The 27,915-nt window shown below is 51.5% G+C and overlaps 1 protein-coding gene across 1 annotated transcript in view; it reads left to right on the forward strand.

Annotated features, from left to right (window-relative positions):
* myo1d (myosin 1D) overlaps nucleotides 1-27,915 on the forward strand; it is a 50,241-nt gene that overhangs the window by 14,652 nt on the left and 7,674 nt on the right. The window contains exons 2-16 of the mRNA XM_028818423.2: nucleotides 20,456-20,664; nucleotides 20,791-20,884; nucleotides 21,285-21,450; nucleotides 21,540-21,593; nucleotides 23,381-23,476; nucleotides 23,797-23,913; nucleotides 24,008-24,211; nucleotides 24,364-24,509; nucleotides 24,612-24,726; nucleotides 24,813-24,983; nucleotides 26,492-26,562; nucleotides 26,642-26,716; nucleotides 26,930-27,062; nucleotides 27,153-27,319; nucleotides 27,600-27,807. Of these exons, the coding sequence (XP_028674256.2) occupies nucleotides 20,456-20,664; nucleotides 20,791-20,884; nucleotides 21,285-21,450; nucleotides 21,540-21,593; nucleotides 23,381-23,476; nucleotides 23,797-23,913; nucleotides 24,008-24,211; nucleotides 24,364-24,509; nucleotides 24,612-24,726; nucleotides 24,813-24,983; nucleotides 26,492-26,562; nucleotides 26,642-26,716; nucleotides 26,930-27,062; nucleotides 27,153-27,319; nucleotides 27,600-27,807 (2,026 nt within the window). The remainder of the gene's footprint in view (nucleotides 1-20,455; nucleotides 20,665-20,790; nucleotides 20,885-21,284; nucleotides 21,451-21,539; nucleotides 21,594-23,380; nucleotides 23,477-23,796; nucleotides 23,914-24,007; nucleotides 24,212-24,363; nucleotides 24,510-24,611; nucleotides 24,727-24,812; nucleotides 24,984-26,491; nucleotides 26,563-26,641; nucleotides 26,717-26,929; nucleotides 27,063-27,152; nucleotides 27,320-27,599; nucleotides 27,808-27,915) is intronic.

Consider the following 27,915-nt stretch of genomic DNA (forward strand, 5'->3'; position numbering starts at 1 on the left):
TGATTCAGCTTTCACGAATCCAACACCTAATGCCTTATAATGAAAACATATGTGTTGTATTTGTTATTCCAACAGATGGCGCATCACAAGCAGTAATACAGCTTTAATGAATCCAACACCTAATGCCTTATAATGAAGACACGTGTGTTGTTTATCATTCCAACAGATGGCGCATCACAAACATTGATTCAGCTTTCACGAATCCAACACCTAATGCCTTATAATGAAAACATATGTGTTGTATTTGTTATTCCAACAGATGGCGCATCACAAGCAGTAATACAGCTTTAATGAATCCAACACCTAATGCCTTATAATGAAGACACGTGTGTTGTTTATCATTCCAACAGATGGCGCATCACATACATTGATTCAGCTTTCACGAATCCAACACCTAATGCCTTATAATGAAGACACATTTGTGTTGTTTGTCGTTCCAACAGATGGCTGTATTTTTCAAATCACTGTAATGGCATCCTAATAGTCAAGGGCATCAATTTCTACCAAAATCATGAAACTTTCTGGGTGACCCTAAACTTTTGAACACACTAATGTGTATGATATACAACAAATATGCAGTATGTGTGTGTAGTTTATTATATAATATATATGTGTGTGTGTTTGTCTGTGAGGGTGTAAGAAATCTGTAAACCCGCTGGCTCTCTCGCTCGCCCCGGGCACCTTTCTTCTAAATTTAGGCCTCTTTTGTGTTTCCGCATTGATGCCCCCCCGCGCAGTCTTTATTATTTTTTTCGTTTTTTCTCCGTCCTTGAAACGCGACGGCCCGGTGCTGAGTCTGTTTTCACACAAGACCCCTTGATTGCCTTCGCCTCCGGAAGCACGTCGGCCCTCGGGAATGTCGTGCCCCCCCCCACGCCTCCCGGGCCGGTCATTTGTACAGCCTGATGTTCAGAGGAGGGCGTGACGCAGACTTCCTGGAATTCGGCACACGGAGTTCTTTCTCATTTTTAGCCGCTCTTACAGCAATCCCCCCCCCCCCCCTTTTGAAAAACGAAACGAAACTTACGACGACGGCGCACCTGCCGGTGACTTTTAAGGTGAAGCCACTGGCGCTGCGCTTTGCCTGTCGGCGGGGGGGGGGCTTCCCGACTCCGAGCTGACGTCACTCGCGCTAATTTCCGACCAAAGTCCGTCGCTTCACTGAGGGCTGACATGGCGGCGGGAGCTTCGCGTTTTATCGATTATTTATTAGCAACTCCGATCGGCCTTCTTGGCTCCCCACAGTCAGCTACGTCTGCCAGGGTCCGACTAACAACTTGTTTCTGCTGCTGACTGCTGTGAAAGGCGCTATATAAACGACAGCTGGTAACCTGCTGTGAGGCTTTTTTGAATGGAGGAGAGACTGGGCAGCTCACTGGGGGTGAACGCCAAGCGCTTCAAATGTTTCTGCCAACCACTGCGCTGACTGACTGTACCCATCCCATACCCCCCCTTCCCCCCCACAGGTCAGCCAAGCCTGTTCTGTGCCTTTTTTTTTTTTAACCCCCTAACACAGCTCCATCTCCCTGCTCCCTGTTTTTCGGCTTGTGGGAACTAATGGAAGGATTAGGCAAAATCCCCACTCCCTGCTTTTTGGTGGGGTGTATGAATGAAGACCACCACCACCCCCACCATAATAAAAAGTGCAGCCTGGCCGCAAGAATTTCCATCCAGCCTCCCATAATTCAAAACACATTCCTCGGCTTCTATAAACAGCGGCTGCGGAAAAGGAAGACTTTGTGAAATGGGCTTGCAGGCCTGCAGACGTCTAATTTGCGGACTGCGCTGCTTGGCAGGGCTGCCGGCCTCTGAGATGTCGTTTTGGGCACAGGATAAACGGGGCTGAGCCTCATCTTCTTCATGCTTGTCCTGTTCGGGTGCAATTTCTGTTTGGGTGATCAATCTTCCAACTCTGTGTGGCACAAGTTTATGGGACTCTCAGTTTATATTTAGACCAGCTGTGGTGCCCGTCTGCGATGGGCTGGCATCTTAGTAATCAACGTAGACCTCAGCGTAATCAGGGTTAACTCTTGCTGTGCGCTATCTATTGGAATGTATTTTTTAATGCATGTACTAATAGAATGCATTGTGTTTCTCATTCCAACAGATGGCACATCACAAACATTTGAATTAAAAAAAATGCATTACTAGAAATGTTTGTGATGCGCCACGTGTCGGAAAGACAAATGCAATCTGTATGTTTCTGTATAATGCCATTTGGTGTCGGTTTTGTAAAAAGCTGTGTTATTGTTTATGATGCGCCATCTGTTAGAATGTTAGATGGAATGCATTATATTATTGTGTTTGTGATGAGCCATCTGTTGGACTAACAAATGCAATGCATATGTCTTTGTGTTATGCCATTTGGTATAGGATTTGTAAAGCTGTGGTAATGTTTGTGATGATCTATATGTTGTAATGACAGAGACTTGTAGTAGCAGCCAGATGGACACACAGACAGACATTTAGCCTTTTGTTAAAGTGGACTATCTGTGCTGCCTGCCTAAGACAGGTTGAAATCAAAGTAATTAACATACACCTCAGCATTAAAGTTTGCAGTGCATGACCTATTGGAATGTATGTTATAATGCATGTAGTAATAAAATGTATTGCATTGCTCATTCCAACAGATGGCACCTCACAAACATTTGAAGTAAAAAAAAATCCATTAGAATGCATAGAAACATTTCTGATGCACCATGTGTTGGAATGGCAAACACAATGCATATGTCTCTATGCTATGCCATCTGGTATAGGATTTGTAAAAGCCATGTAAATGTTTATAATGCGCCATCAGTTGGAATGACAAATTGAATGTGTTTTATTACTATAAGTGGTTGTGATGCGCCATCTGTTGGAATGACAAATGCAATGCATATGTCCCTGTTATATGCCATTTGGAATGAATTTTGTAATACATGATATGCGTTATATTTATCTTTCCAAAAGATGGATTGCAAGCACTTCTCCTAATAAATGCATTGTTATTTGTTGTTCCAAAAGTTACACATCACAAACATTTGCATTAATAAAAAGCATTACCACAAATATTTTGTGAAGCGCCATCTGTTGGAATACAAAGACATTGGAAGAGGACGGCCACACAGACACTTGGGTGGAGTGGGAGCTCTGGCACCGCCATGACACTAACTCTGCTTAAAATGGCTGCACAGGGACTTTCCTTAATAAAATCTTTGCATTTTTTTTAAAAGGCACGATAAATACTGAGCGCCACAGGTGAGAAACGCCAAGCATTTGAAAAATGACAAGTGCTGTGCAAACAGGTGCGACAAGACACACCGTGTGTGTGTGCGTCAAGTACGGTAGCCAGAGACAGTATTGAGACCCCTGCACTTTCCACATATTTTTATAATGTGTCATTTTTGCCATCAGTCCACACTCAGTAAGCTGTAATGACAAGGTGACAACAGTGACCAGGTGGGGGGCCTAACCCACCACACAATGAACCATCCGACCCATGGAACGGGTGACACGTCAAGACCACATGTGACCAGGAGGTTTGTGAATCCAGACCTGACATCTCTCATTCCTAGACGTATCGAGACCCCCTGCTGTGGCCCCTCATATTGTGTTCAGGCCCACCCTGTTGGTCGTAGAGAGGCCCCCCCAGTTTGCTCTGCAGGTCAGTTGTGAAGAAGCCCACCATCAAATTGTGGTGAGGCACAGACCAGGGCAGCTTGTAAGGCTTTGAGACGGCCCAGTGGTCTCAGGAAATATAAAATGAAAGACGTTTGGAAGCAGCAGGACTCGGGAGTAACGGGGCAACAAGCGCCTTGGCTGGGTTTGGGGTGTGGGGGGGGGGGGGTTTGAGATCCCACTGGCTGCTCTAACAGAGTCACAGAAGACCACTGCTTAGGCCGGAGAACCTCCCAGAAGGCTCAGCAGCTCTCCATCTGTCAGGCAGCTGGGCAGAACTGCAAGCCCACCTATAGTAGCCCTTATACATGACTGGGGGGGGCTCCTGCAGCAGGTGGGTGAACATTGCAGAATGCTTGAGTGGCACACTACTAGATTGGGGGGGCTTTTCTTCTCCCATCCTAATCTGCAGACCATGCTGATGGACGCCCCTCTCCAGAAGGAGGCTGACGGTGACTGCTGACCACCGTCTGTGGGAGACACGGAAACGGCCGGGAATGTCGGAGGAGGTTCTTTACGGGTAGTCCTGCCACCCGCCCCCCCTTCATGGCACGCTTGTGTCTCTCCCATCACCGTCTGCTCTTCAGTCCAGTGAGTGCCACGCAGATCTCACATAAGACCCCCCCCTTATATGAGCTCGCTCATGAGCAAAGGCGCTATATGGAGGCCTGATCTTTACCAAGTGAGGCTGATCCAGTGTCTTTGTTGGGGGACTTCGGGTTTTGCCCATCCTGGTGGTTTCTTTCTGTCGGACCAACTTGAGAAAAACCATCAAATTTTGTGAGGAGACACCTGGTGGTCTGGAGCTGTAATGGTCCTTTATGAAGAATCTGTCATCCCCCAAACCAATCAATAAAGTGGCCCTCTCCTTGTGACGCCACCCAGCAGCCCCCAGTGCCTCATCCTTCTGTGAGGTGGACCCCAAAGGCTGCTGTGACCACCGGTCCCCTTCAGTCTTGGGGTTCATAAATAAACCTGCGCAGTTGACGTCGGCTTTGACATGACAGTGACGTCACCAGCCAATCAGCTGTGAGCGACTATTCGTGCCTCGTGGTCAGCGGAGTGAATAAGCCGATGAGAGATGATAGTGAGACGGACCACCAGCCGACGCCACCCGCGGGGCTGATAAGGAGGCCGGGCCACCACAGTCGCAGTGCCTATATTTGTACCAGCGGCCGTGGTGGCTGTGGTGACACGCTTATTCCTAAGTGAAGGGCCTGAAAATGCCCACCGTGGCTCAAATTATCGCACCATAGTGGGGACGAGCAGGTGGGACGGCTGCTAAAAAGGAATCAGCAGATGGTTGGTGGGGTTCTGAAGGCGTCGGTGGACCACTAGAGTGCGGTGAAAGAGGTGACGTCACACATGGCACTGATGTGACTAGTGTAGGAGTGCTGGAGTGGCGCTTGTCTACTGTGACCAATCGGCAGCACCACAAATAAGGAAGTAAGATGTGAGCGGCGCCACACTGCAGATACCGTAGACAGGAAGAGAGAGGCGCAGGAGTGGCACTCTAAGAATTAGGCTGGTTGAGAGGAAAGGCACTATATAATGGGGATGGGTCAGTGCCAGCGGGGTAGTGCTGTGGCCTCACAACAGGCAGACCAGGGGTCATGTCCTGGACCCCATGTGGAGCCTGCATGTTCTCCCCGTGCCCGTGTTGGTTTCCTCTCACAGTCCAAAGACATGCAGGTTAGGTGAACTCATCGTCATTTTGTCGTCGTCACACTAGATGTCATGATGGCATGTGTTCAGTGCCAGGCTAACCTGGATGGCGTCTCGTCACCAATTTTGCTGTTGTCCAGTCTGGCTGGGTTGGCCTGGAGGTCTTTTCCAGCCTCTGTTCCTTGCGGTTTTCTTGTCTGTCCAGGCATACAGCATGCTGAGAGTCAATGGTGGGCCATGATGGTGCTGGTGGGTTTCAGGGTGGTGCAGGAGACGACTTGGGGATTCCATACAAAGCTGCACCAGTAAGGCCAGAGTAGGAGGAAGGACTCAAGCCTTTGTATGTTGGAGGCCAGGGTGGTCCGAGTCTCCAAGTGACAGAGCAGGACTGGCAGGGGACAGGTGCGATGGCTTCTGGTGTTAATGTGGCACCAGGTCCCAATATGGGAAACTCCATTTATTGCACAATCAACCTGGAGGCGTCGTGGTGGTCTTCAGTTTCACTTTCTGTGTCGGTGTCCAATATAGCGCCTTTCACCAAGTGCAGCCACAGAGCAGCGTCACAAGTTCTCAGGTGAAACAATTGGCTTAACTTTTACAAAAATGAGAATGTGGGCACATGACACACACACACACACAGGGCTTCAGAGGGTCTCCTCCACAGGTAGGGGTGGCGGTGGTCCATGCCAGTGTGCAGAAGCCTTTTGCTGTTGTGACCCACTTTAAGTCTTTGCGATGGGGTGTTGGGTTCCCCTTCGGTAATTCAAGTGTGGTCATCAGAGCGGTGACCCATCGTGACCCACTGCCATTTTAACAACAGCGAGCGGCCACTTCACCTGCCTGTGCTCCAATATAACAACAAACAATGAAATGACCGCATATTCATCTTAGATATTGCAAGTCACCTTGGATAAAAGCGTCGGCCAAATAATAAGAAATAACAGACTACATGATGGATAGATAGAGGCGAAAGGCGCTGTATAATGACTATCAGGCAGTATGGTGTCCTGGTTAAGACTCTGGACTTCAGACCCTGAGGTTGCGTGTTCAAGTCCCCTAATGACACTGTGTGACCACAAGCGAGTCACTTCACCTGCCAGTGTGCCACCTGGAAAAGCATTAGCCAAATAATAAGTAATAATAAACTATGTGATCGACAGCCAAAAGGCACTATATAATCAATAGACTGATAGATAAAAGGCACTATATACTGGTGTCAGACATGGAGTGGGTGCCCATCTTCCATTCTGCAGAGGGAGGAGAAGAGAAGACATGAGTATATAACACAAGCCCCTGGTCCGGTGGGGTAATTACTGTCACCAAAGACCCCAAGCTGGCTCCCCTGCACACGCGTGTCACACTGTCTTTGTCGTCTTTTGTGACAGCTGGAGTAGAAGGGACGGGGTTATGAGAGTGGGCTGGGCGTGCCATCATGTGTCTTCAGGTGGGACGTCCCCTTGCCTGGGAACAGGTACTGGAGCCGTCACTCCACACAGTGTAACAGTCGGACCAGACCCCCGTGTATGACAATAGGTAGAAAAGGCACAATATAAATGTAAAGTGGATCAAACTGACACTAAATAAATCTGATGGATAGACGTAAAGAAATGCGGTATATAGCAGAAAGAATGATGGGAAATGGCGCTGTGACTGATGGACAGTAGTAGTAATCTGGTGACGTGTGCCATACTGGAGTGTGCTGTTGTGCCAAAGTTGCAGTTTATCGTCTCACGTACAGATGGCAGTGAAATTCTTTCTTGCCCTTCTGACCAGCATGTGGCACGTCCTCGTCCTCTGGTGCCACGGCAGACAAGACTGCAGCAAAGCACAGACTGTCCTCATAATTAACAAAAAGCCCAAATGAGCTCTCCCGCTACGTGTGGCACTTGAGTCCCTCGCAGTTCTGTCCACCCGTGTTGGCACTACTTTGGTGGGATGCTGGCATTGCCAGGCAGGTTCAGGTTGGACAGCCTGGCTGCTTGGCAGTTGAACGTAAATCTGAATATGGTAAACGAGTGGCACAGGGAACTCAAGCGGCTTACATCAGAACTTGGAGATGTAAGTGTGCCGAGTGATCTCGGTATTGACTGACGGACGTGGCGCGGAGTTTGTCCTGGTTGATCACATCGATTTCAACTCTTTTATGTCAAAGGCGGGTAATTGAAGAAATGTAAAAATATTTGGTATCTCTTGCCTTACGTGTTCCTCCTGCGCCTTTTTCCAGTATTCCTTCTGTTTTTCAGCCTTCAATAAAGTACACTACTACAAATGTTTATAATGCACCGTTTGTTGGGAGGACAAATGCAATGCATAGGTTTCTGTTCTGTGCCATTTGGTATGGGATTTGTAAAAAAAAATGGTTAATGTTTGTAATGCACCATCTGTTGGAATGACAATGGCAATGCATTTTATTTCTGCAACTGGTTGTGATGCTCCATCTGCTGGAATGACAAATGCAACACATACAGTATGTCTCTTTTATATTACATTTGGTATGGGATTTGTAAAAACAGTGTTAATGTTTATGGAGCACCATCTGTTGGAATGACAGAGACACCGCATTTGGATAGACACACACACACATTTTTCCTTTTATTAAGGTGGATAGATTCCTGAAACTAAAATTGTAATTTGGGTACATTTACTATGTGCAGCCACTCTGTTAAAGTCAGTGAGGATCATATAAGGGCCATGTAGTGGTTGGCACACTGCTAAATCCCAGGCCTGGGCACAGCCAGTGTGGCATTTGTATGCTGTTCTTTTTGGTGCCCCATCTGCAGTACGATCTCCCCTTGGGCCCAGTGGGGTCCCCATAGCACTCAGGGGGGCTGCACCTGCCACTACCCGACTTGTGCTTCATAGCGAGGGGCCCGGCGTAGAATGGACCTTTGCAGAACATCTGCGTGTTTTCCTCATATTCTCATTAGGGTCCGTGTACCCTCCATTGACTTGCACTGCAGTCCTAGGGGGCGCTATATAACCTAACATGCCATTAGCTTTGCTATTGGCTTCTGTCGGCCGTCTGGATGCACTGTAGGTAGCGTCCAGTCCACTTCATCTCCCAGGTCTTTCTCATATGGTGGTCCCTCCATTGTGCGCTCAGATCTCTCGTTTGTGTTTCCGACGTGTAACACTTGACTTTAAATGTCCACTCGTCTGTCCAGGACGCTCTTTGGCGATTCTGCTGACTCCCCGTAATCTCCCACCGCACTGATATCATCGTCGGACTTAACCAGCTTGTTCCTTCTATTATCGGGTCATTTATGGATGTTAAAAAGAGTGTCCACTCCGGCACTGACCATGATGGCCACCACATCTAATATCACGGTGGTCTCCTGAGGTTCCCCTCATCGCCTCTTCATCCTTCTTTTTGGCCAGTTTTGTTCCCCCTCCAGACTCTGCTCTGAATTCCCACTTCTCTTAGTCTGATCAGCGTCCTCTCATGTTGGTCGTCATCAGAAACCTTCAAGACCACTGGCATCACCTGCTCCAGGATCTCTGGTCGTCTGTAATAAATGTGAGTGGTAAACACACAGGGGCAAAGATGGGCAGAAACAACGAATAATCTGAGGCCCCCCCAGGGGTCTCCACGTTCAGGTCATTCGCTAACATCTCCTGTGGGCCGCCTAGCATACTCGCCCACCACGACCGACATCCCACCCCTTGTTAGTGGCACCTAGCATCCTCTGGCCTTTTTCCTACTGAGACCACCCGGCTCCAAGCTCAGTGGCCTCTTTCAAGCTCTAGCCTGTCATTTCCAGTCCCCTTGGAGACCCTTCCGGACCAGGGGGCTAGTTTGTCTCGTGACCGAGTCCATGAGATCAAAGCTGCCCTCCCAAGGGGGCCTGTCTGTGATATAAACGAAGGCCCCTTTGTCCCCAGGCTGAACCTCACAAAGCTTTAGATGAGTGCAGGTAATTTAAGACTAAAATTGTGCTTTTCCGGAAGCTTCTCTGCGAACCAAAGAGGTCATTGGAGTGCCGCCGCCGTAAACGAACATCACAAAAAGTTCATCAAGAGAGCTGCGGCGATGCCACTGATGGCCCCCCCAGCATTTTGCGACTACATGTGAGCGAGCCCACCACTGCCCCTTGGGTTGCGTCTCCTTCTCCTTCCATGTGAATCCTGGCCGAGTCGCAGTGCGCCGTCACTGGAGGAAGTCCTGACGGCCATGACGTCACTTAGCGGCTGTTTGTCTTGGCTGCCGTGTCACCACCTTTGTCCTCATCCATCCCTCAGTAAATTCCTGTGGTTTCAATTTGCATGAAGCGGCGTCTCCTTCAACTCCTCACTGCTTCGGATTTGGAAGGAGCCATTGGGCTTATCAGCCAATCAGAGCAGACCACCTTTATTCTATATAGCGCCTTTCCCCAGACTCTTCACACATCAAGGGCTGGGGTGCATAGCGGTCACTCCTGACGTCCTCATTGGCTGCCAAGTTCACACAACCTGAAAGTGGGCATCCCGAGGCATTCGTGCCAGGAGAGTGCAGGGCATCTGGGTGATGGGGCCGTCCCGGACACGCTTATTTTATTTTATTTTTTTCCCCTTCGTTTTCTTTCATTTTTCCAGCACAAGATAAGCATCACGGAAATTCCAGCACTCCCCGTTCCCGTCTTTCCCCGAGGAGTGTTTCATTGTTGACGGCGTGCTGCTGGTGGCCTGATTGATTTGTGCTGTTTGGTCTGCTGCTGGCGTGAGGGATGCGTCCCCCCTCAGCGCCTTATCTGCTAATCAAGCCCGTCTGTCGTAGTCGGGAAGGAGCTGGGATGGGGGGCCTGGGAGGGACTCGACTAACATGGCTTGAGGTGGGCCTGCGGCAAGAGCCTCACTTCAGGCATCTCACTTGGCATCACCTGCTTCAGCGTGCCACCCTCAGAAGGCCCACCAGGGTTTTATGTCCAGCTGATGCCGTGTACCTCTTTTGTTTTAAACACCTGGCCACTGACCGGCTGCCCTCGGACCCCGAGTGGGACTAACGTTATGTCACTTTGTTATTAAAGGGGGTCTCTTAAACTTTATTGTATTTGTGACACATTCCTTGCTGAAGGCCCAGATGATTGTCAGTGTGGTGAGGGGGGATCAGAGGGGTGGGGGATCGCGGGCGATCGACAGGGCAATGCCAGTGGCCCACCTCACAACCCGTTACCATTCAATATGACAGTAACTCGCCACCCAGAGTTTAAGAACGGCAGCTGGCGGACTCCTGAATTCACAGGGACCCTCTATATGTCGGTGGTCTCCCTTCTGCCATTGGGCACAAGGCATCGGGTCCATGTGGAATTTTAGAGGCCAGGAACGGCCGATTAGCTGACCTCGTCAGTGACATCTTTAATGGTCCATTGAGAGCCTCCGTGGTCCTCACCTGCTTGAAGAGGACGACAAAACAAAAGCTGGTGGTCTGATGCCGTTCTTCCTGGCAGATCCCCCTCACTAGAGTGGGTGGCACTCATCGGTGGACTGGCATCTTCGGGGCTCTCCTCGCATTGCTGTTTTTTATTTCCTCAACTTCTTTACCAGTTGCTCGGCTTGTCACTGACGGGAGCCACTAGAAGTTGGAGAAATGGGTTTGAGTTTACCGATGACTGGCACTGCACACAAACCCTGGTGCCTGCCAACTTGGATGGAGTTGCAAGGAGGAGGAGGACCCAACAGCTGCCTTGTGTCTGGACCACCTGAAGCAGTAAGAGACCCTCAGAAAACCAAAGCAGGTGTCTGAAATACTCGCGTAATCAGCTGACCCCAAGCCTAACATGCAGGAGCTGCTTGTCCACAGACGGAGAGGACGACGTGGCGCCGCGTGTGCAAAAGCAAAGCAAAGAGGATTCTGGGAAACGCAGGATGGCATCCAAGTGCAGCTGCCTTAAACCTGTTAATGCTGGAGGTCTTCTCCTCGAGCAGACCGAGACCCCGTGTGCTGTGATTAAAGACAGCAGGGGGTGAGGGAGGGTGTGAAAGGGAGCAGACCACCCTCGGAACGTTGTTGGAAGGCGTCTGCGTTATTCACCCAGGGACATTAATGACATCATCCTTACTAAAGTTTCAACTCCTCCCTCCGCCTATGGGCACCCGGCAACAGAAACGATGACACTTTAGTGATGACTCGCTCTGACCCTGCAGGTGTGACTTCAGTCAAGTGGCTTTGGAACAAAGGATGACAGCTTTCTTTCAGTTTGTGACCAGTGCCACTCAAAGAGGTGACAAGCTGGACCGGTGGTATTCAAATATTAAAGATGACTTTACGTGTAATTGATTGGCACCTGTGGGCAGATCTGACCACAAACTGATTCAGCCTTTTATCAGTGACAAGCCAGTTAGATGGCAGCCTGTCACCACCAGGACACTGAAGACGGGCAGCCTGGGGGCTGAAATGGCTCTGAATGACAGACTGGGAAATGACGTGCGAGTCACATGGGGACAGTATCGAGGGTCTCTGTCACTGCATCATATGAGCTACTGTGTCGACACAGTGGGACCCTCCAAGACAAGCCGTGGACTGCTGAGGAGCTGTAAGGTCACCTGAATGAGGAGAAGAGAAAGCTGGTGACAAAGAAGGACACTGACGCTGAAGGACACACTGTGAGTGCTAAAGAAAAAGGAAACTCGGAATATCATGACGGGCGTTACTGGAGTCCAGCGATTAGGGCTCAGCAGCTACAAGGGCGGGTGGAGAAACTCTTTAATGATGTCCTCTCCCACTGCCACCTCCTTCCAATGGCCAGATCCCCGACACCATCTCTGCTACATCAACAGCTCCTGCCACATCACCCAGAATGGCCAGTGACAAGGCCACCTCTGACCATCAGGGTGGGCCATCCATATAACTGAAGACCAGGGAAGGAGACGACTGAGGACTCGCAGGAAAAGCTGATGGAGTCGGTCAACGAGTTCTTAAGGCTGACTGCCTTTGTGGTGTCCTCTGTCACCTGCTCAGTCTGTCCCTAAGGATCCAGAAAGTGTCACCAGTGTGGAAAACACCCTGCAATGTAAGGTGGGCACCTCTTCACCTGATGACAACAGACCACTGGCACTTAGGTCTCACCTCATGAAGACCCTTGAGAGGCTGGTTCTGGACTATATGAGTGATAGACCACCTGGACCCCCTGCAATGAGACTGGAGTGGAGGACACAGTGATCTGACACACTGTGACAATTCTGTGTTTCAATTTCTCCAATGACCTTCAAGACCACCCAGCCATCCCTGTTAAGGGGTCACCTCAGAGATGTGCAGGTAGAGGAGCTGGTGGGGTCCTGGATGATGGACTATCTGTAGGGCAGACCACCAGAGTGTGAAATGTAGCACTGGAGCACCACATGAATGGCCCTGTGTCCTCCTCTCATCACTCTGTGCACCTCCAACTAGAAATCTAAGAGCAGGTCAGGACACTGGCAGACATTCTCGGGGGGATTCTGAATGTCTGAATGGGGGGACGAGACACAGGAGAGGAGTCAGGGGGGAGAACTTTGAGACTTGGCAGCAACTTAACATCAGCAAAACCAAAGACCTGGTGAAGACTTTCACCACACCAAAGAGCCTCCACGTCCAGTCATTGATCACGGAGGTGGTCCACTCCTACAAGTGCCTGGGGGTCCGCATCAGTGACAGGTGGGACTGGTCTTGTAACACAGAGGGACTGTAGAAGGAAGGGCGGAGTCGGCTCATTCTACTTTAACGTGTGGTGTGACATCCTTCACATCTTCAGTTCTGAGCAGTGTCCCCGTCCCCAACGCGTGTTGCTGCCATCACTGTGCTTCATCACAGGGACATGTTAGGGAGGTGATAAGCAGTGGTGGTCTTCTCCAGATGTGGTGCTTGATGTTCTGCTCAAAGAGTTTCCTTTTTGTCTCATCAGACCAGGTGTTCTTTTACCTCTGCTCTCGAAGTCCATTAAAGTGTCACATGTCCTTAACTGCCACCAGGCCCTTGTCACATACTTGTGACAGGTCCCTCCATCTCAACCGAGGTGACCATTGAGTTTTTGGTCACCCCCCTTGCTTGGTTGCACAGCTTAGCTGGATGACCAACTCCAGGAAGAGTCCTAGTGGTCCCAAACACCTTCCATTTCACAATTCTGGAGGCCACTGTGCTCCTGGGATCACTCTGAGCTTCAGAAATGGTTTGACCCCCCCTTGTCCTGATCAGCAGCCCACCACAGTTTGATTGTGGAGGTCTACAGGGAGTTCCTTGGAGTTCATGGCTTGGTGTTTGTCCTGACTTGTGGGACCCTCTACACACTGGGACGCGGGTGCCTTCCTAAATGACGTCCAGTCAATTCAGTTGGCCACAGGTGGACTCCAGTCAAGTTCTTGAAACTTCTCGAGGAGAATCAAAGCAGACAGGATGAGGCTGAATACCTCATGGTGGAGACATTTCAGTTTGAAGACCTGGAGTCTCTTTGTCCTCGGGGGGTGACAGAATGTCAACTGACAGGCAAAAATGTGAAATTCATCAATTTAAAATGAAATCTACAAGGCAGCGATGTGTGCGGAAAGGGCAGGGGTCCGAATACGCAGTGAATCCCCCGTATGTGTGTGCGTGTGTGTGACTTTGTTAATTTATTGTTCTGGACCGAGGGGGACAGACGCCCACCACAGAAATGTCAGGGCGTCACCCGGGACACCCTTTTTAATAAGCAGGCCACCACATCAAACAGGTGGCACAAATAACATAAAAGAAAAGAAGGGACTGTCACCTGATCGGAATGTGACAATTCAAGGCTCTGTAGGGCGGTCAGAGGGTCAGGCTGGAGCTCCGTCTGGTGGTCTGCTCTTCCCTAAATGAGACGACCCCTGCTGGCAGCATCTCGGCTTTATAACTGCCGGACTGGAGGAGGCGGAGTCAGTTGCCCTCATTGGGCGGCTTCTCTGAGCTGTGGCTGGAAAAACGGATAGTGCCGTCGGTGACACAGCGCCCCCTTGTGTCCCGCAATGGTGGTGCTTATCTCTGAAGAGTCTGTAGGGCCACCTGCATGTGGTAGTGTGGTGAATGGTGAGGCAGGACAACGTCTGAATTCTCGGGGCTCCAACCTGGCAAAGCCCACTTAACTTCAACAATAATGTGCGTATGACGGCACTGACATGTTGGGACAATTCCCCTGTTATAGTGGTCTGTTCAACTGGACACACACACACACACACACACACACACACACTCTGTGGTAGTCAAGTCCAAAATGAGACGCCACCCCCTGGGAGCATCGCTGACTGCAAGGGGCGGGGCTTCCTTGCTTCATTGCTCTGAAGGGGCGGGTCATTGAGGCTGTGAGGGGAAAAAAGAGACGATGTTAGTGAGAGCGCCCCCTGTCGTCTTGGGGTGGTACAATAATATACTGTATATGTATATATATTTCTATATTTATTTTTACTGTGTATGTGTCTATATATCTATCTTTGTATTTAAATTTTGTGTACGTTCACGCAGTATTCTGTATGTTGCCTTCTCTACTTTCAGTGTGTCTTTAGTTGTGTGTATCTAAGTTTTATTTATTTAATTTTATTTACGTGTACACTTGTACTGTGTGTCTATGTATTTATTTATTCTGATATATTCACACAGTATTCCGTATGTCGCCGTCTTTCCCTACGTTACGTGTGTCTCATTTTCGTGCCACTGTCCTGAGGACACATGCAGGTCACAATGGCCCGTGCCAATGTCATTGAAGCTGAACCTCCTCCTCTTCGAGGTGCTCAGCGCAGCTCCTCGTGTGACCCGCCATTGCATTGGTGCCAACGCCACAAGAACAGTGAATGCTCCTGGAAGGCGCTATATGAGCCGGGATTACGCGTTCCTCTTTTCTCGCCGATTTCCAGTCGGCCTGCCCACTGGGATGAAAGCCTGCCGTCTGCGGCCGACACTGAGGCTTATTATTTTATGGCCCTTGGGCAGGTGCCAGGTGGCCGCTGTGATGCCCCTCCGGTTTGCTGAGTCTGCAGTCTTCATCACGGCCTGCTGCTGTTACTCACGTGTTACTGGGTGGGGGGGCACGATGGCGGCCTGGCAGCCCCAGGTGAGCCCCAGCTGTTTCGTCATGCCCTTTGACCCCATGAGGGGTGCCAATTGTTCCAGAATTGGTTACCTGCAAAGCAGGGGCGCTTGTGTCTAAAAATAAAGCGGCTTGTGTGCGACTGCTAGACAGGATCTGAGTCACCCGCGGAGGAATGCGGCTCTGCGGTGGGAGCGGGTGGGCAGGCGGAAGAGCTCTCCTCGTGTTACAGGATGGCTGCTGTGGAGGAGCAGAGTCATCGGCCGCGCCCCCAGTCCTAGGCACCACTGCGACAGGCCAGTGCCCTCAGCTGCAGGCTCACCAGCTGTCAGGAGGGGCGCTGCCAGCGTCCCGAGGATGGTGAGGGTCCAGGTGAGGTGAGGGTTTGGGTTACCTCTCAGAATCGTCTGCCGCTGTCCTGTCTCAGTGTTGGTGGCGCCGTCTGCCCCAGTTTTTAGTTTGCCAGCTCTGTGCCATGCCTGAAATTCACAGGTGGGCACAAAGTTCAGTGAATGGCCCAGTGGGATAGCAACGACTGCAACAGTTGTGCAGGGCTGCCCTCGGCCACCAGGGGTCCCCACACAGCCCTTCTGGCACCTTCTTGTTCCCTCTGTTCACATCTCACTTGTAGGCCTTCCATGGCAGTCGGGATTACCCGCTAGGCATGACGTGGAGCACCCTGGGAGTCGGGCACAATTTGGTATGACGGTCAAGCGGCAGTACCCCCAGACAGTTTGCCCTAGAGACGGGTGCACCTCGGCTGCATGTCTCCCCAAGTGGTTAAGGCACTGCAAGGCCTGCAAGGGGGGCTCTGGGCACGTGTGGTGGTCCGGGTGCAGGGCAGGACACAGCTGAGCAGTGATGATGGTGTTGGTGGGCTGAGTCTGAGTACACTTGGCATCTTTAAGACACTGTTATTCCTGGGGCTCAGCAAGTAAAAGAACAAAGTTACTGGAACAAGCCAAAGCACCTGTGGAGTGCCCATCTAAGTTCACAGAGCCTGGCAGATGTGCCAACTCCTTTTCTATTAAACACTTTGTCTCCTGGGGCCCCGGGTGCGTGCAGCACTGATTGTTTTGCTAATTCACAGAGCAGATGCCACTTTTCCCCAGGTACCCATTACCAGCTCGGGGCAGGTGGCTGCAGGCCCTCTTTGGTGACAACAAATTCACAGAAGAAGATGATGGGGGGGAAAAAAACAAACCTGGCGCCACTCAATTAGAGGATTTACGGTAAAGAGGAGCACGCTGGAGTGCGATGCCATCTGCTGGTCAACGGGGCACACTGCCTCTGGGGAGAGAGGAAAAAAAAGTGGCCTGGCAGAGTGGTGCCTGACCAGTTAGCTCAAATGTGGGGAAGACTCCAAAGATGAGCGTCCAGGGTGGGGGCACACTGAGGGGCTTGAAAAGGCTGGCATGCTGGCAGGGAAAATGGCTGTCTTTGATTGCCGTGCACTCCCTCCTTTGCCACTCTGTCTGGACTGTTCGACCACTGGAGCTGGCAGCGAGTGACGGGAAAAGCAGCCTGCTGTTCTTGGCGCGCACTCGACCCGTACAATAATGAGACCCTTATTCAGAGAGGTGGGCGTCGCAGGAAGCAAAGGTATCACTTCCCTCGTCTCGGGCACCGGGCCAGCTGCGAGCTGAAAGCGCTTCACTCGTGCTATACCACAGGCAAACGCTTAACATCATATAGTGCCTTTCAACATGGAGGGCGGTGCTTAGCATCATATAGCACCTTTCACCCCAGTGGGCGGTGCTTAGCATCATATAGTGCCTTTCACCCCAGAGGGCGATGCTTAGCATCATATAGTGCCTTTCACCCCAGTGGGCGGTGCTTAGCATCATATAGTGCCTTTCACCCCAGAGGGCGATGCTTAGCATTATATAGCGCCTTTCAACATGGAGGGCGGTGCTTAGCATCATATAGTGCCTTTCACCCCAGAGGGTGGTGCTTAGCATCATATACCACCTTTTACCCCAGAGGGCAGTGCTTAGCATCATATACCGCCTTTCACCCTAGAGGGCAGTGCTTAGCATCATATAGCGCCTTTCAACACGGAGGGCGGTGCTTAGCATCATATACCGCCTTTCACTCTAGAGGGCGGTGCTTAGCATCATATAGCGCCTTTCAACATGGAGGGCGGTGGTTAGCATCATATAGCGCCTTTCACCCCAGTGGGCGGTGCTTAGCATCATATAGTGCCTTTCACCCCAGAGGGCAATGCTTAGCATTATATAGCGCCTTTCAACATGGAGAGCGGTGCTTAGCATCATATAGCGCCTTTCACCCCAGAGGGTGGTGCTTAGCATCATATACCACCTTTTACCCCAGAGGGCGGTGCTTAGCATCATATAGCGCCTTTCACCCTAGAGGGCAGTGCTTAGCATCATATAGCGCCTTTCAACACGGAGGGCGGTGCTTAGCATCATATAGCGCCTTTCACCCCAGAGGGCGGTGCTTAGCATCATATACCGCCTTTCACTCTAGAGGGCGGTGCTTAGCATCATATAGCGCCTTTCAACATGGAGGGCGGTGGTTAGCATCATATAGCGCCTTTCACCCCCGGAGGGCGGTGCTTAGCATCATATAGCGCCTTTCAACACAGAGGGCTGTGCTTAGCATCATATAGCGCCTTTCACCCCAGAGGGCGGTGCTTAGCATCATATAGCGCCTTTCAAGATGGAGGGTGGTGCTTAGCATCATATAGCACCTTTCACCCCAGTGGGCGGTGCTTAGCATCATATAGTGCCTTTCACCCCAGAAGGCGATGCTTAGCATTATATAGCACCTTTCAACATGGAGGGCGGTGCTTAGCATCATATAGTGCCTTTCACCCCAGAGGGCGATGCTTAGCATTATATAGCGCCTTTCAACATGGAGAGCGGTGCTTAGCATCATATAGCGCCTTTCACCCCAGAGGGTGGTGCTTAGCATCATATACCACCTTTTACCCCAGAGGGCGGTGCTTAGCATCATATAGCGCCTTTCACCCTAGAGGGCAGTGCTTAGCATCATATAGCGCCTTTCAACACAGAGGGAGCCCAGCCTCTGCAGTATAGCCTTACAGGTACATAAGAACTTTACTGTGCCCTGTATGCTTGGCAGAGCCACTGGAGCTCTGTCCAATTTTTTCAGGGCCCTTGGACACCCACTGGCTGTCAGTGTCAATCCGCTTGTCCTCCTCGAATGAACCTCACGTGGACCGGATCAGCAGCAGACCTGGGCTTGGGGTGGACCAAAGGGCAGAGCACACAACTTTGGCATTTGAGTTGGCATCCAATACCATTTACTGGGAAGTAAAGCTGCTAGATAAGAGGATGAGCGCTTTAAAGAGCCTCCATTGAGAAGGACATGGCAGTCACAGTGAACTTGTTGATGGCCACATTCACTAAAAAGACTTAAGGCTACGTACAGAGGTGTGAAAAAGTATTTGCCCCTTCCTGGTATCCTCCATTTTTGTCACAATTAATGGCTTCAGATCTTTACACAGAAAGTAACATTAGATAAAGGCAACCAGAGTAACCCTATGGCACCATCCCTAAATGGCTACTTCTTGTATGTGAGGAATAAAGTTATCCAAGCCCTGGATTGCCTGTGTGAAAAAGTAATCGCCCCCTTCATTACTCACTCAAACAGCTGACCAGAGGTCACTAATGTTGAATTTAAATGTCCCCACCTGTTCACCGTCACCATGAGAGTGAAGTCGTCACCACAAGAGCATCACTAGGAGTTGGTTCTCTGGATATTTGAGAAGTGATAAGGAAAACCAGTGTTGAAACTTACCAACCAGGAAAGAAAGAGTGACAAAGCCATTTCAAAGAATCCAGCACACCACGGTGAGCGTCATCATCTGTACATGGAGACCCTTTGGAACAGGCCAGCCAGGCATAAGGACCTCAAGAGCACAGCAACGACTCCATTGAGACATTCTAGAAGAACATCCAAAGAACTGCAGGGCCTTTCGGGCCTTAGCTTAGATCAGCATTCAGAATTCCTTGTCAAGAAAGAGGAGCAAAGCTGAACCCTCCAAGAGTCAGAGCAAAGAAACAGCAGGGGCAATCAAAAGGAGAACACTGAGGATGACTCCGGGCCCACTATGTCTGGAAGAACATCAGATCTACAATAAGCCATGGAGGTGCTGGTCTGATGGGGTGTGAAGGAAGGAACCAGGAGTGTGAGCAGCCATCTGTCCATCGCCTGAAGCTGAAGGGTCAGTGGGATATGCAGCAGGATGAGGAGCTGAAAACTCAAAAGCAAGTCTACCAGTGAAGGGCTCAGCAGTTCCCACTTGAGAGGCTGAAATGAGCAGACGACGCTCACTATGAACTGAATCAATCCTCCAAAGGCGAGTGAGCCTCAATTCCTCAGCAGTGATGTGAAGGACTTGAGATGATGGGACTGGAATTGTTTGTTTAACGGCCTTCCAAGAATGGACCCTCTGGGTGCCATGACTTTTTCACCCGGTTGAATAACTTCGTGGCCTCCGACCTTTTGACAAAATTCAACTTGTTGTGCAAAATGTTCAAAAACAGAGGACAGCAGGAGGGGGGCAAATACTTTTTCACAGCACAGTTCTTTCTCCTGCTGTGTTGAGCACAAGTCAAAGGTGGTCAGACTTGAGGTGGGTAGCACGCTAGAGAAGCCTCATGTGAAAGGCTGCTGTAAATCTCCCAGATGAGCCGTTCGGGGTGTGAGAAGAAGGCCAAGAGGGTCCGGTGCAGGCCTGGCAGGCAGAAGTGACGAGTGAAGTGGCCGAGCTTTTCAGTTTAGGGAGGTTGGGGTGAAGAGTAAGGGTTCTTGAGGGAATTAATGGGGGATAGCAGCTGTTACCCTGAATGAGGCGCTTCACCGAGATCCTGGGGCGCAGACGGGAGCCAGAGAATTGGGAGGCCGTAAGTTACCAAGTGGGATGGTGGGCAGCGGCACTTTGGGGTCCTGTCTGTGTCCACCTTGTGATATTTTACTGATTAGACATTGACCAATCACCTGTTCTCTCATTTGACGGACTGGGCCGAGGTCACTGGTACTTGATTGCCACCGTCCCGTCCACTTGGCTCCTCCTGAGTTCTCCCGGCTGCGTTTCTGACCCCTCGGACCCCTCGAGCCTCGGCCTGTGCTCATTCTGGCTCTGCCCCTCCTTCTTGCAGGTTTGAGAAGAGTCGCATCTACAGCTACATTGGCGAGGTGGTCGTCTCTGTCAACCCGTACCGCTCCATGAATATTTATGGCCGGGACACCATCGAGCAGTACAAGGGGCGAGAGCTTTACGAGCGCCCACCACACCTGTTTGCCATTGCGGACGCAGCATACAAGGCCATGAAGCGTAGGAGCAAAGACACGTGTATCGTCATCTCAGGTGAGCTGTCTTGGCCTGTCTAGGTGACCTGGGACTGCTTTGACTTTGGGTGACGCTTCAGCGGGCAAGTGGTGGGGTGCCACGGCCGGAGGGTGCGCTTTATTATCTGTGGCTTCTCTGTTTCAGGAGAAAGTGGCGCTGGGAAGACCGAAGCCAGCAAATACATCATGCAGTACATCGCGGCCATCACCAACCCTGGCCAGAGGGCCGAAGTTGAGAGGTAAGGGGGCACAGGGTGAGAGCAGTTGGTGGGCACAGATGAATGCCACGCCTAAGCACACAAGTCACCATGGGTGCCACAGCTGCCCAGCTGTTGGGCATTGATGGGTCTACCCCTTGATTCAGATCAAGTTGCACTTGGCATCTTTGTCCCTGGAGGTCAAGGGTTGTGAGTGCCCACTGCAGGGTGGGTTTCAGGGGTGGTGTTGAGAGACAAAGTGGCCATCAGCCCAGGACTGGCACAGGGGTCACTGTGGTAGTTTAAAACAGAAGTGCGAGTGCCATGTATCATTAAAATGATAAAAATAGGAAACAGGAATGATGCTAAAGCCAGAAGTGTCCAAACACAGGTGCCATTCACAGGCTGGCACTCATGGCGGGTTCACTCGGCTGCCTTGCAGGGTGAAGAACATGCTGCTCAAGTCCAACTGTGTGCTGGAAGCCTTTGGCAACGCCAAGACCAACCGCAACGACAACTCGAGCCGCTTCGGCAAGTACATGGACATCAACTTTGACTTCAAAGGCGACCCCATCGGCGGGCACATCAACAACTACCTTCTGGAGAAGGTAAGCGTAGTGCCCCCTGGGTTTAGACCACCCACTGCCTTGGCAGAACTCGCTGATCGGCGTCTCTCACTGCTTTCTCTCCCTTGCAGTCCCGGGTGATCGTCCAGCAAGAAGGCGAGAGAAGCTTCCACTCCTTCTACCAGGTGAGCGCGGCTGCCATCTGCCCTGGTGGCCCTCCGCTGTGGCTCAAGCTCTGTTGTGGTGAGCCACTACAGCTGGGGGGGGGCACTTTGTCACCACATCTGTCCTGCGAGGTCTGGAGGGCACACTTCTGCTATCTTGTAGCTCGCCACAGTCCTCTCCTTTGTCACCCTTGGGTGGCCCACATGGCATTCCCAGTGGTATGAAGGTGGCAAATGTTGAAAGTAGACCTGACTGGCATTCAACGTGAAGAACGAGTCCATAAAAGGCGCTTTAAACTCTGAGGTCCTTTTAGATGGGTGGGCAAATGAATACTGGAAATGGCCAAACTGTTTGTCTCGTGTCACATGTACACCTCAACCCACTTAACAACCGTCACTCGCGTGTCACAAACACAGCAGTGGCCGAGGGTCTCTCACTGCCCCTGGCGACATGGCAGTCTGCGGCTGGGTTACACGGTACCTTAGCGAAGGCCAAGAGCCGCTACCAGAGGGTCTCGACCCGGATGCCTACCTGTGACGCTCTGCTCGTTGTGCTAGAAATAAATTGTAAAAATATTAAAGGAAGAGAGAAAGCTTAGGACCACCTTGAGTCGGGACCCCGGCAGGAGGACGCTGGTCCATCGTGGCCTTTGTTTGTCACGGCAGTCTGCTAAGGGACAGTGCCCTGGGCAGAGGTGTCAGCAAATGGTCAGAGAACAGAGAGCGAGGGTCCTCCTTCGAGGTAACTGAATTAATGAGACTGTCACCGTGTCACAATCAGGACGGTGGCCACACGTTTCTTTGCACACTTTTCTTCTAAGAGGCTGGTATGCCAGTGCCTGACCCGAACGTTGGACGCGTCCCCTCATGTTATTGCAGGTTACCACGGCAAAGCTTGGTGACGTCCACAGTTCCCCTGACATGGACGTTGACATGTTAGGCGGCTAACGTCTTGCTTCTCTTTGCCTTCGATCACAATTTATTTTGCCTTTTTGTCACAGTTTCACGGAACTGAATTTACTGGGCACATCTTGGTGGTTTGGTGACACAATGCCCTATCATGCATCGGTATCACTTTCGGTGTAAATGTCTGATGGCCAATTGACATTGTCGTCACTGTCACTCGATCTGAGCGATGGTTCGGTTTAAGTTTGTCCTCAAACTGCCTTGTGGCTTTCCGTTTGCCTTTGTGGTGTAAGTTGGAGGCTCCGCCCCACTCATGAATATTGATGAGCTACTTTAGAACGTTAGAGCGCATAGACATTTTCCTGATTTTTACTTCATCCACTAGATGGCAGCAGAACACCATCCTGAGTGGTAATCAGGCCTATTAACCCTGTAGGGGATCACAAGTCAAACTCGTGGGCGTCACCCATGGAGGTTCAGCACATGCGCAGATCACGTAGTAACACTCTCCATGTTTACTTTTACGTTCGTCTTCCCCAAATTCTCGTCTTGTTTACATGCACTGAAGTGGAGGCGCTTTGAGAACTTCTCGTCCGTCACGTACTTTGGTCCTGGTGATCCAGTGAGCTCATTCATACTTGACGACACAACATCAGGTCACCTTCCACTAATGAGCTCTGGGCTCACATTTTATCACTTTAAAGCTGCAGTCATGTGAGAAAGTAAGTGCACCCCAATCATCATCTCTGCCAGGGTGGGGCATTTGCGTTGCTTGACCCCGTGGTCTGCCATTGACCATTCAGCTGGCTCTGATCTTGCCCCCCCCCCCCCATCTTGTTGTATTAACGAGGGGTCTTGATCGCTGAAGCCCCTCACTCACCTTTGTGCTTCTCTTTGTTCAGCTTGTACTGGGAGGTCCCGAGTCACTCCTGCGGTCACTGCACATCCAGAAGGATCCCAAGGCCTACGCTTATATCCAAGTTGGGGGACAGAAGAAGGTATGTGAGTGGGGTGGGTGGGACAAATGGCCACCAAGGTGTGTGCCTAACCTGGAAATCCCATTCTGTGAGGAGAACCCCCTCATTCAGAGCCAAGCCTGGCCTACTGGCCTCCTGCTGCGGACCCCAAGCACATAGTTGCACGGTGCCACCATCTGCACAACGCAGCTGTCATAACGTTCAGGGTGCAGTGCCAGGTGGAGTTCAGGGTTCCATGTGGCCCCATGTGGATGGAGTGCCAGTCCCAGCAGCCGTCATTCTGCTGCCACCGGTGCCCGACTCAGTGAAACCCTCTGAAGCTCTGTGCTTCACTCCCACAGTCCTCCATTAATGACAGTGCCGACTTCAAGGCCGTGGCAGATGCCATGAAGGTGATTGGCTTCACCCAAGACGAGATCCAGACGGTCTACAAGATTCTGGCTGCCATCCTGCACCTGGTGAGACTCGTCCCCTCCCTGGACTTTTCGGCTAAACGGCGGAGGGCAACCTCGGGCACTCACTTATCTGGCCTCTTGTCTCGCTCTTCTGCAGGGCAACCTGAAGTTCGGCAGCGATGGGGACGTCACACTCATCGAGAACAGCAAGCTGGCGTCTGTGCTTGGGGACTTGCTGAGCACCAGACAGGAGAACGTCGAGAAGGCCCTGCTGTACCGCACGGTGGCCACGGGCCGCGATGTCATCGACAAGCAGCACACGGAGCAGGAGGCCAGTTATGGACGAGACGCCCTTGCCAAGGTAACCGCTCAAATGCTGTCGTCCGGGGGGTCCGGCAGAGTGAAGGCCTCGTGTGGGCCCTTTGGGTCCCAGTCTCAGCCTGGGGGTCTCCTGACTGCTGGCCCACTGGACCCCCACTGAACCCCCAAGTGCTCCTCTGCTGCCTTTTGCAGGCCATTTATGAACGGCTCTTCTGCTGGATTGTGGGTCGCATCAATGACATCATTGAGGTGAAGGACTTTGATGTGAAGGTCCATGGAAAGAACACCGTCATCGGAGTCCTGGACATTTACGGATTTGAGATCTTCCAGAACAACAGGTATGTGGAGTGGGAGAGCTGGGGGGGCGTCGTCATGTACACACACCCTCGGGGTGCCCTTCCACTTTGTCACACTGCGCCCTGATTTCTGCCCCCACCCAGCTTTGAGCAGTTCTGCATCAACTACTGCAATGAGAAGCTGCAGCAGCTCTTCATCCAGCTGGTCCTGCAGCAGGAGCAAGAGGAGTACCAGCGGGAGGGCATTCCCTGGAAACACGTGAGTGCCAGGGGGGGCACTTTGATCTCCACCCTGTGGTCACGTGGGCTTAACCTGCTCCTTCTTTTTGCCCCCCCCCCCCCCAGATTGATTATTTCAACAACCAGGTGATTGTGGATTTGGTGGAGCAGCAGCACAAGGGCATCTTCGCCATTCTGGATGAGGCCTGCATGAATGTTGGCAAAGTGACCGACGAGATGTTTCTGCAGGGCCTCAACAACAAGCTTGCCAAGCATGCCCACTTCTCAAGCCGTAAGGTAAGCACGTGTGAAAGGTGGGCAGAATGAGCCCCCCCTCTTTATGTCAGAATGGGCCCCCCTTATGTTAGAATGAGCCCCCCTTCATGTCAGAATGAGCCACCTCTTCATATCAGAATGAGCCCCCCCTTATGTCAGAATTAGCCCCCTCTATGTCAGAATAAGCCCCCCTACATGCCAGAATGAACCCCTGTTTATGTTAGAATGAGCCCCCCTTTATGTCAGATTGAGCCCCCCTCTTCATATCAGAATGAGCCCCCCCTTATGTCAAAATAAGCCCCCCTCTTTATATCAGAATGAGCCCCCCCCGCTCTTTATGTCAGAATGGGCCCCCCTTATGTTAGAATGAGCCCCACCTTCATGACAGAATGAGCCCCCCCTCTTCATATCAGAATGAGCCCCCCCTGCACCTCAGCCCCCTCTTCATCATGAACGGGCACTTCATTCACTTATGAGCTGCCAGGGCTCATTACAGCTGACGACCACTAGAGGGCAGTGCAGCTCCATGAAATGTCCAACAGGAGGCTGACAACAACACAAAGCCCACGTGACACTGGGCTGTGAAAAAGTATCGGCCCCCTCCCGATATCCTCGGTTTTTGTAAATTTCTCACATGGAATCGCTTTGGATGTTGAGAACAAATGTAATATTAGATGAAGAGGACCGTTTGTGTGTTGCCAATTAATGTTGTTAAGTCATGACTGTGTGAAAAGGTAATTGCCCCCCATTTGTTACTCACCCATAAAGCCAACCAAAACTATTAGTTTGACTCGGCTGACCGAACCCAAACCGTGCCAAAGACCACATTTTCTCCATTCCTCAGTGGTCCCATTTTGAGTCCCCCGTGTCCACTGCAGATGCCCTTTCTTGATTCTTGTTCATCTGTTTTAGCCCATTTGAGACAAAGTGTGACAAGCAGAGCATTCTCAGGTGATGTTGTCCATGTCCCTGTGGAGTTCAGAGTGTCCCATATGTTGGCTTGTCCAATTCTCTTTGTCCTTCATTGAACCCTCTGATCCACAGGGTCTCCTGTTGCTGGTCATTCCTGGTCTGCCAGCATATTCTCAGTAAACCCTTGAAATAGCTGTGCATGAAAAGCTGTTTGGGTGGTGCCATGCCTAGCACCAACTGTCATGCCACATTCAAAGTCACTAAGGTCACTTATTTTGTCCCTTCCATTTCTTCATTGATCACAAACTGCCACCGTCCTACCACACACAGCCATCATTTGACGTATGACGTGCTGGAATGGATATCTGTACCTAATAAACTGGTAGCTTGGGGTCTAGTTGAATGCGTTGCCCACCTCCTTAGCTGCTGTTGGGCTCCACTGACCAGTATTGCCAGCCTTGGTGTAGTCTCAGTCAGCTGTGGTGACTCAGATACTCGAGAGTTGTCCCCAGGAGCCACTGTCCCCTTGAGGGGACCTGTAGGTTTGGTGCTTGGGGCAGCCAGGCCAGTGGGTTTGGTGGTCCTTCAGTCTCACCAGCATTCCTTCTCGCCTACAGCTCTTCCCCACCGACAAGAGCCTGGAGTTTGACCGAGACTTCCGGATCCGGCACTACGCTGGAGATGTAGTGTAAGTCCCCCCGTCGCTGATGACCTCTCTTTGTGTTACTGGAGGTGACGCTCAGCTCTACCCTGCTGTCTCCACACAGGTACTCGGTCGTCAGCTTCATTGACAAGAACAAGGACACTCTGTTCCAGGACTTCAAGCGGCTGCTGTACAACAGGTGAGCAAGGCAGGTTTGAGGATCTCCCAGTAGAGTCCCCAGGGGGCGCCTCCTCACAGGTGGGTGCCTCCTCACAGGTGTGGGCATCTCCTCACTGGTGGGTGCCTCCTTACAGATGGGGGCACCTTCTCACAGGTGGGTGCCTCCTTACAGGTGGGGGGAACCACTTCACAGTTGGGGGCACCTCCTCACAGGTGAGCACCTCTCTTTCAGCTCCAACCCTGTCCTGAAGAGCATGTGGCCTGAGGGCAAGCTGAGCATCACAGAAGTGACCAAGCGGCCACTGACCGCAGCCACCCTCTTCAAAAACTCAATGATTGCTCTTGTGGAGAACCTGGCATGCAAGGTGAGGTCCCGTGACGGATAGGGGCTGTGCAGTGGGGGATGGTCGGCACCCGCTGCTCACTTTGGTCCTGTGCCACCCTTTTGTTCTCAGGAGCCCTACTACGTGCGCTGCATTAAGCCCAACGACCTCAAGTCCCCGCTGCTCTTCGAGGAGGAGCGCTGCCGCCATCAGGTGGAGTACCTGGGCCTGCTGGAGAACGTCAGGGTGCGGCGCGCGGGCTTTGCTTACCGGCAGACGTACCAGCGCTTCCTTCAGAGGTGAGCTTTGTTCGGGCACTGGGGGCTTCTTGAGTGGTTGAGTAAGTGCCAGATGTTGTTATCGCTGGTGCCCGTGTTGATGTATGCCAATGGTGGGCCCCAGCCTCCGCTGCAGGCAGAGACTTGTGCACCACTTCACCGTGTTGTCCTGTGTACCTTCTGCTGGGATGGGCATGTAGTGGGCAAGACAGGGCACGGGGTGACTGTGGGCACTGATCCCACTACAGCACCTATGCCCGGCTGTTGAGTGGCCTTTGCTCATCTCCACGTCTCCTTCCAGATACAAAATGATCTCCACCATTACATGGCCAAACCATGAGCTGCCATCAGACCAAGAGGCCGTGAAGAAGCTGCTTCAGGCCAGCGGGTTTGAGCAGGACAGCGCCTACGGGAAGACCAAGGTGTTCATCCGCACGCCCCGCACCCTCTTCGCCCTCGAGGATCAGCGAGCACAGATGGTGCAGCGCATTGTGCTCTTCCTGCAGAAGGTCAGTGCCACCCTTGAGGGTGCCCGCTGTAGTGTGTGTCTGTTTGTTTTAGAGGTGGGCCACTTCAGGTAAGTGAAATGGTTAAATACGTGACAGACGGGGGCGTGG

This window comes from Erpetoichthys calabaricus, chromosome 14, assembly GCF_900747795.2.
Source record: "Erpetoichthys calabaricus chromosome 14, fErpCal1.3, whole genome shotgun sequence".
In the NCBI taxonomy this organism is placed as follows: Eukaryota; Metazoa; Chordata; class Cladistia; order Polypteriformes; family Polypteridae; genus Erpetoichthys; species Erpetoichthys calabaricus.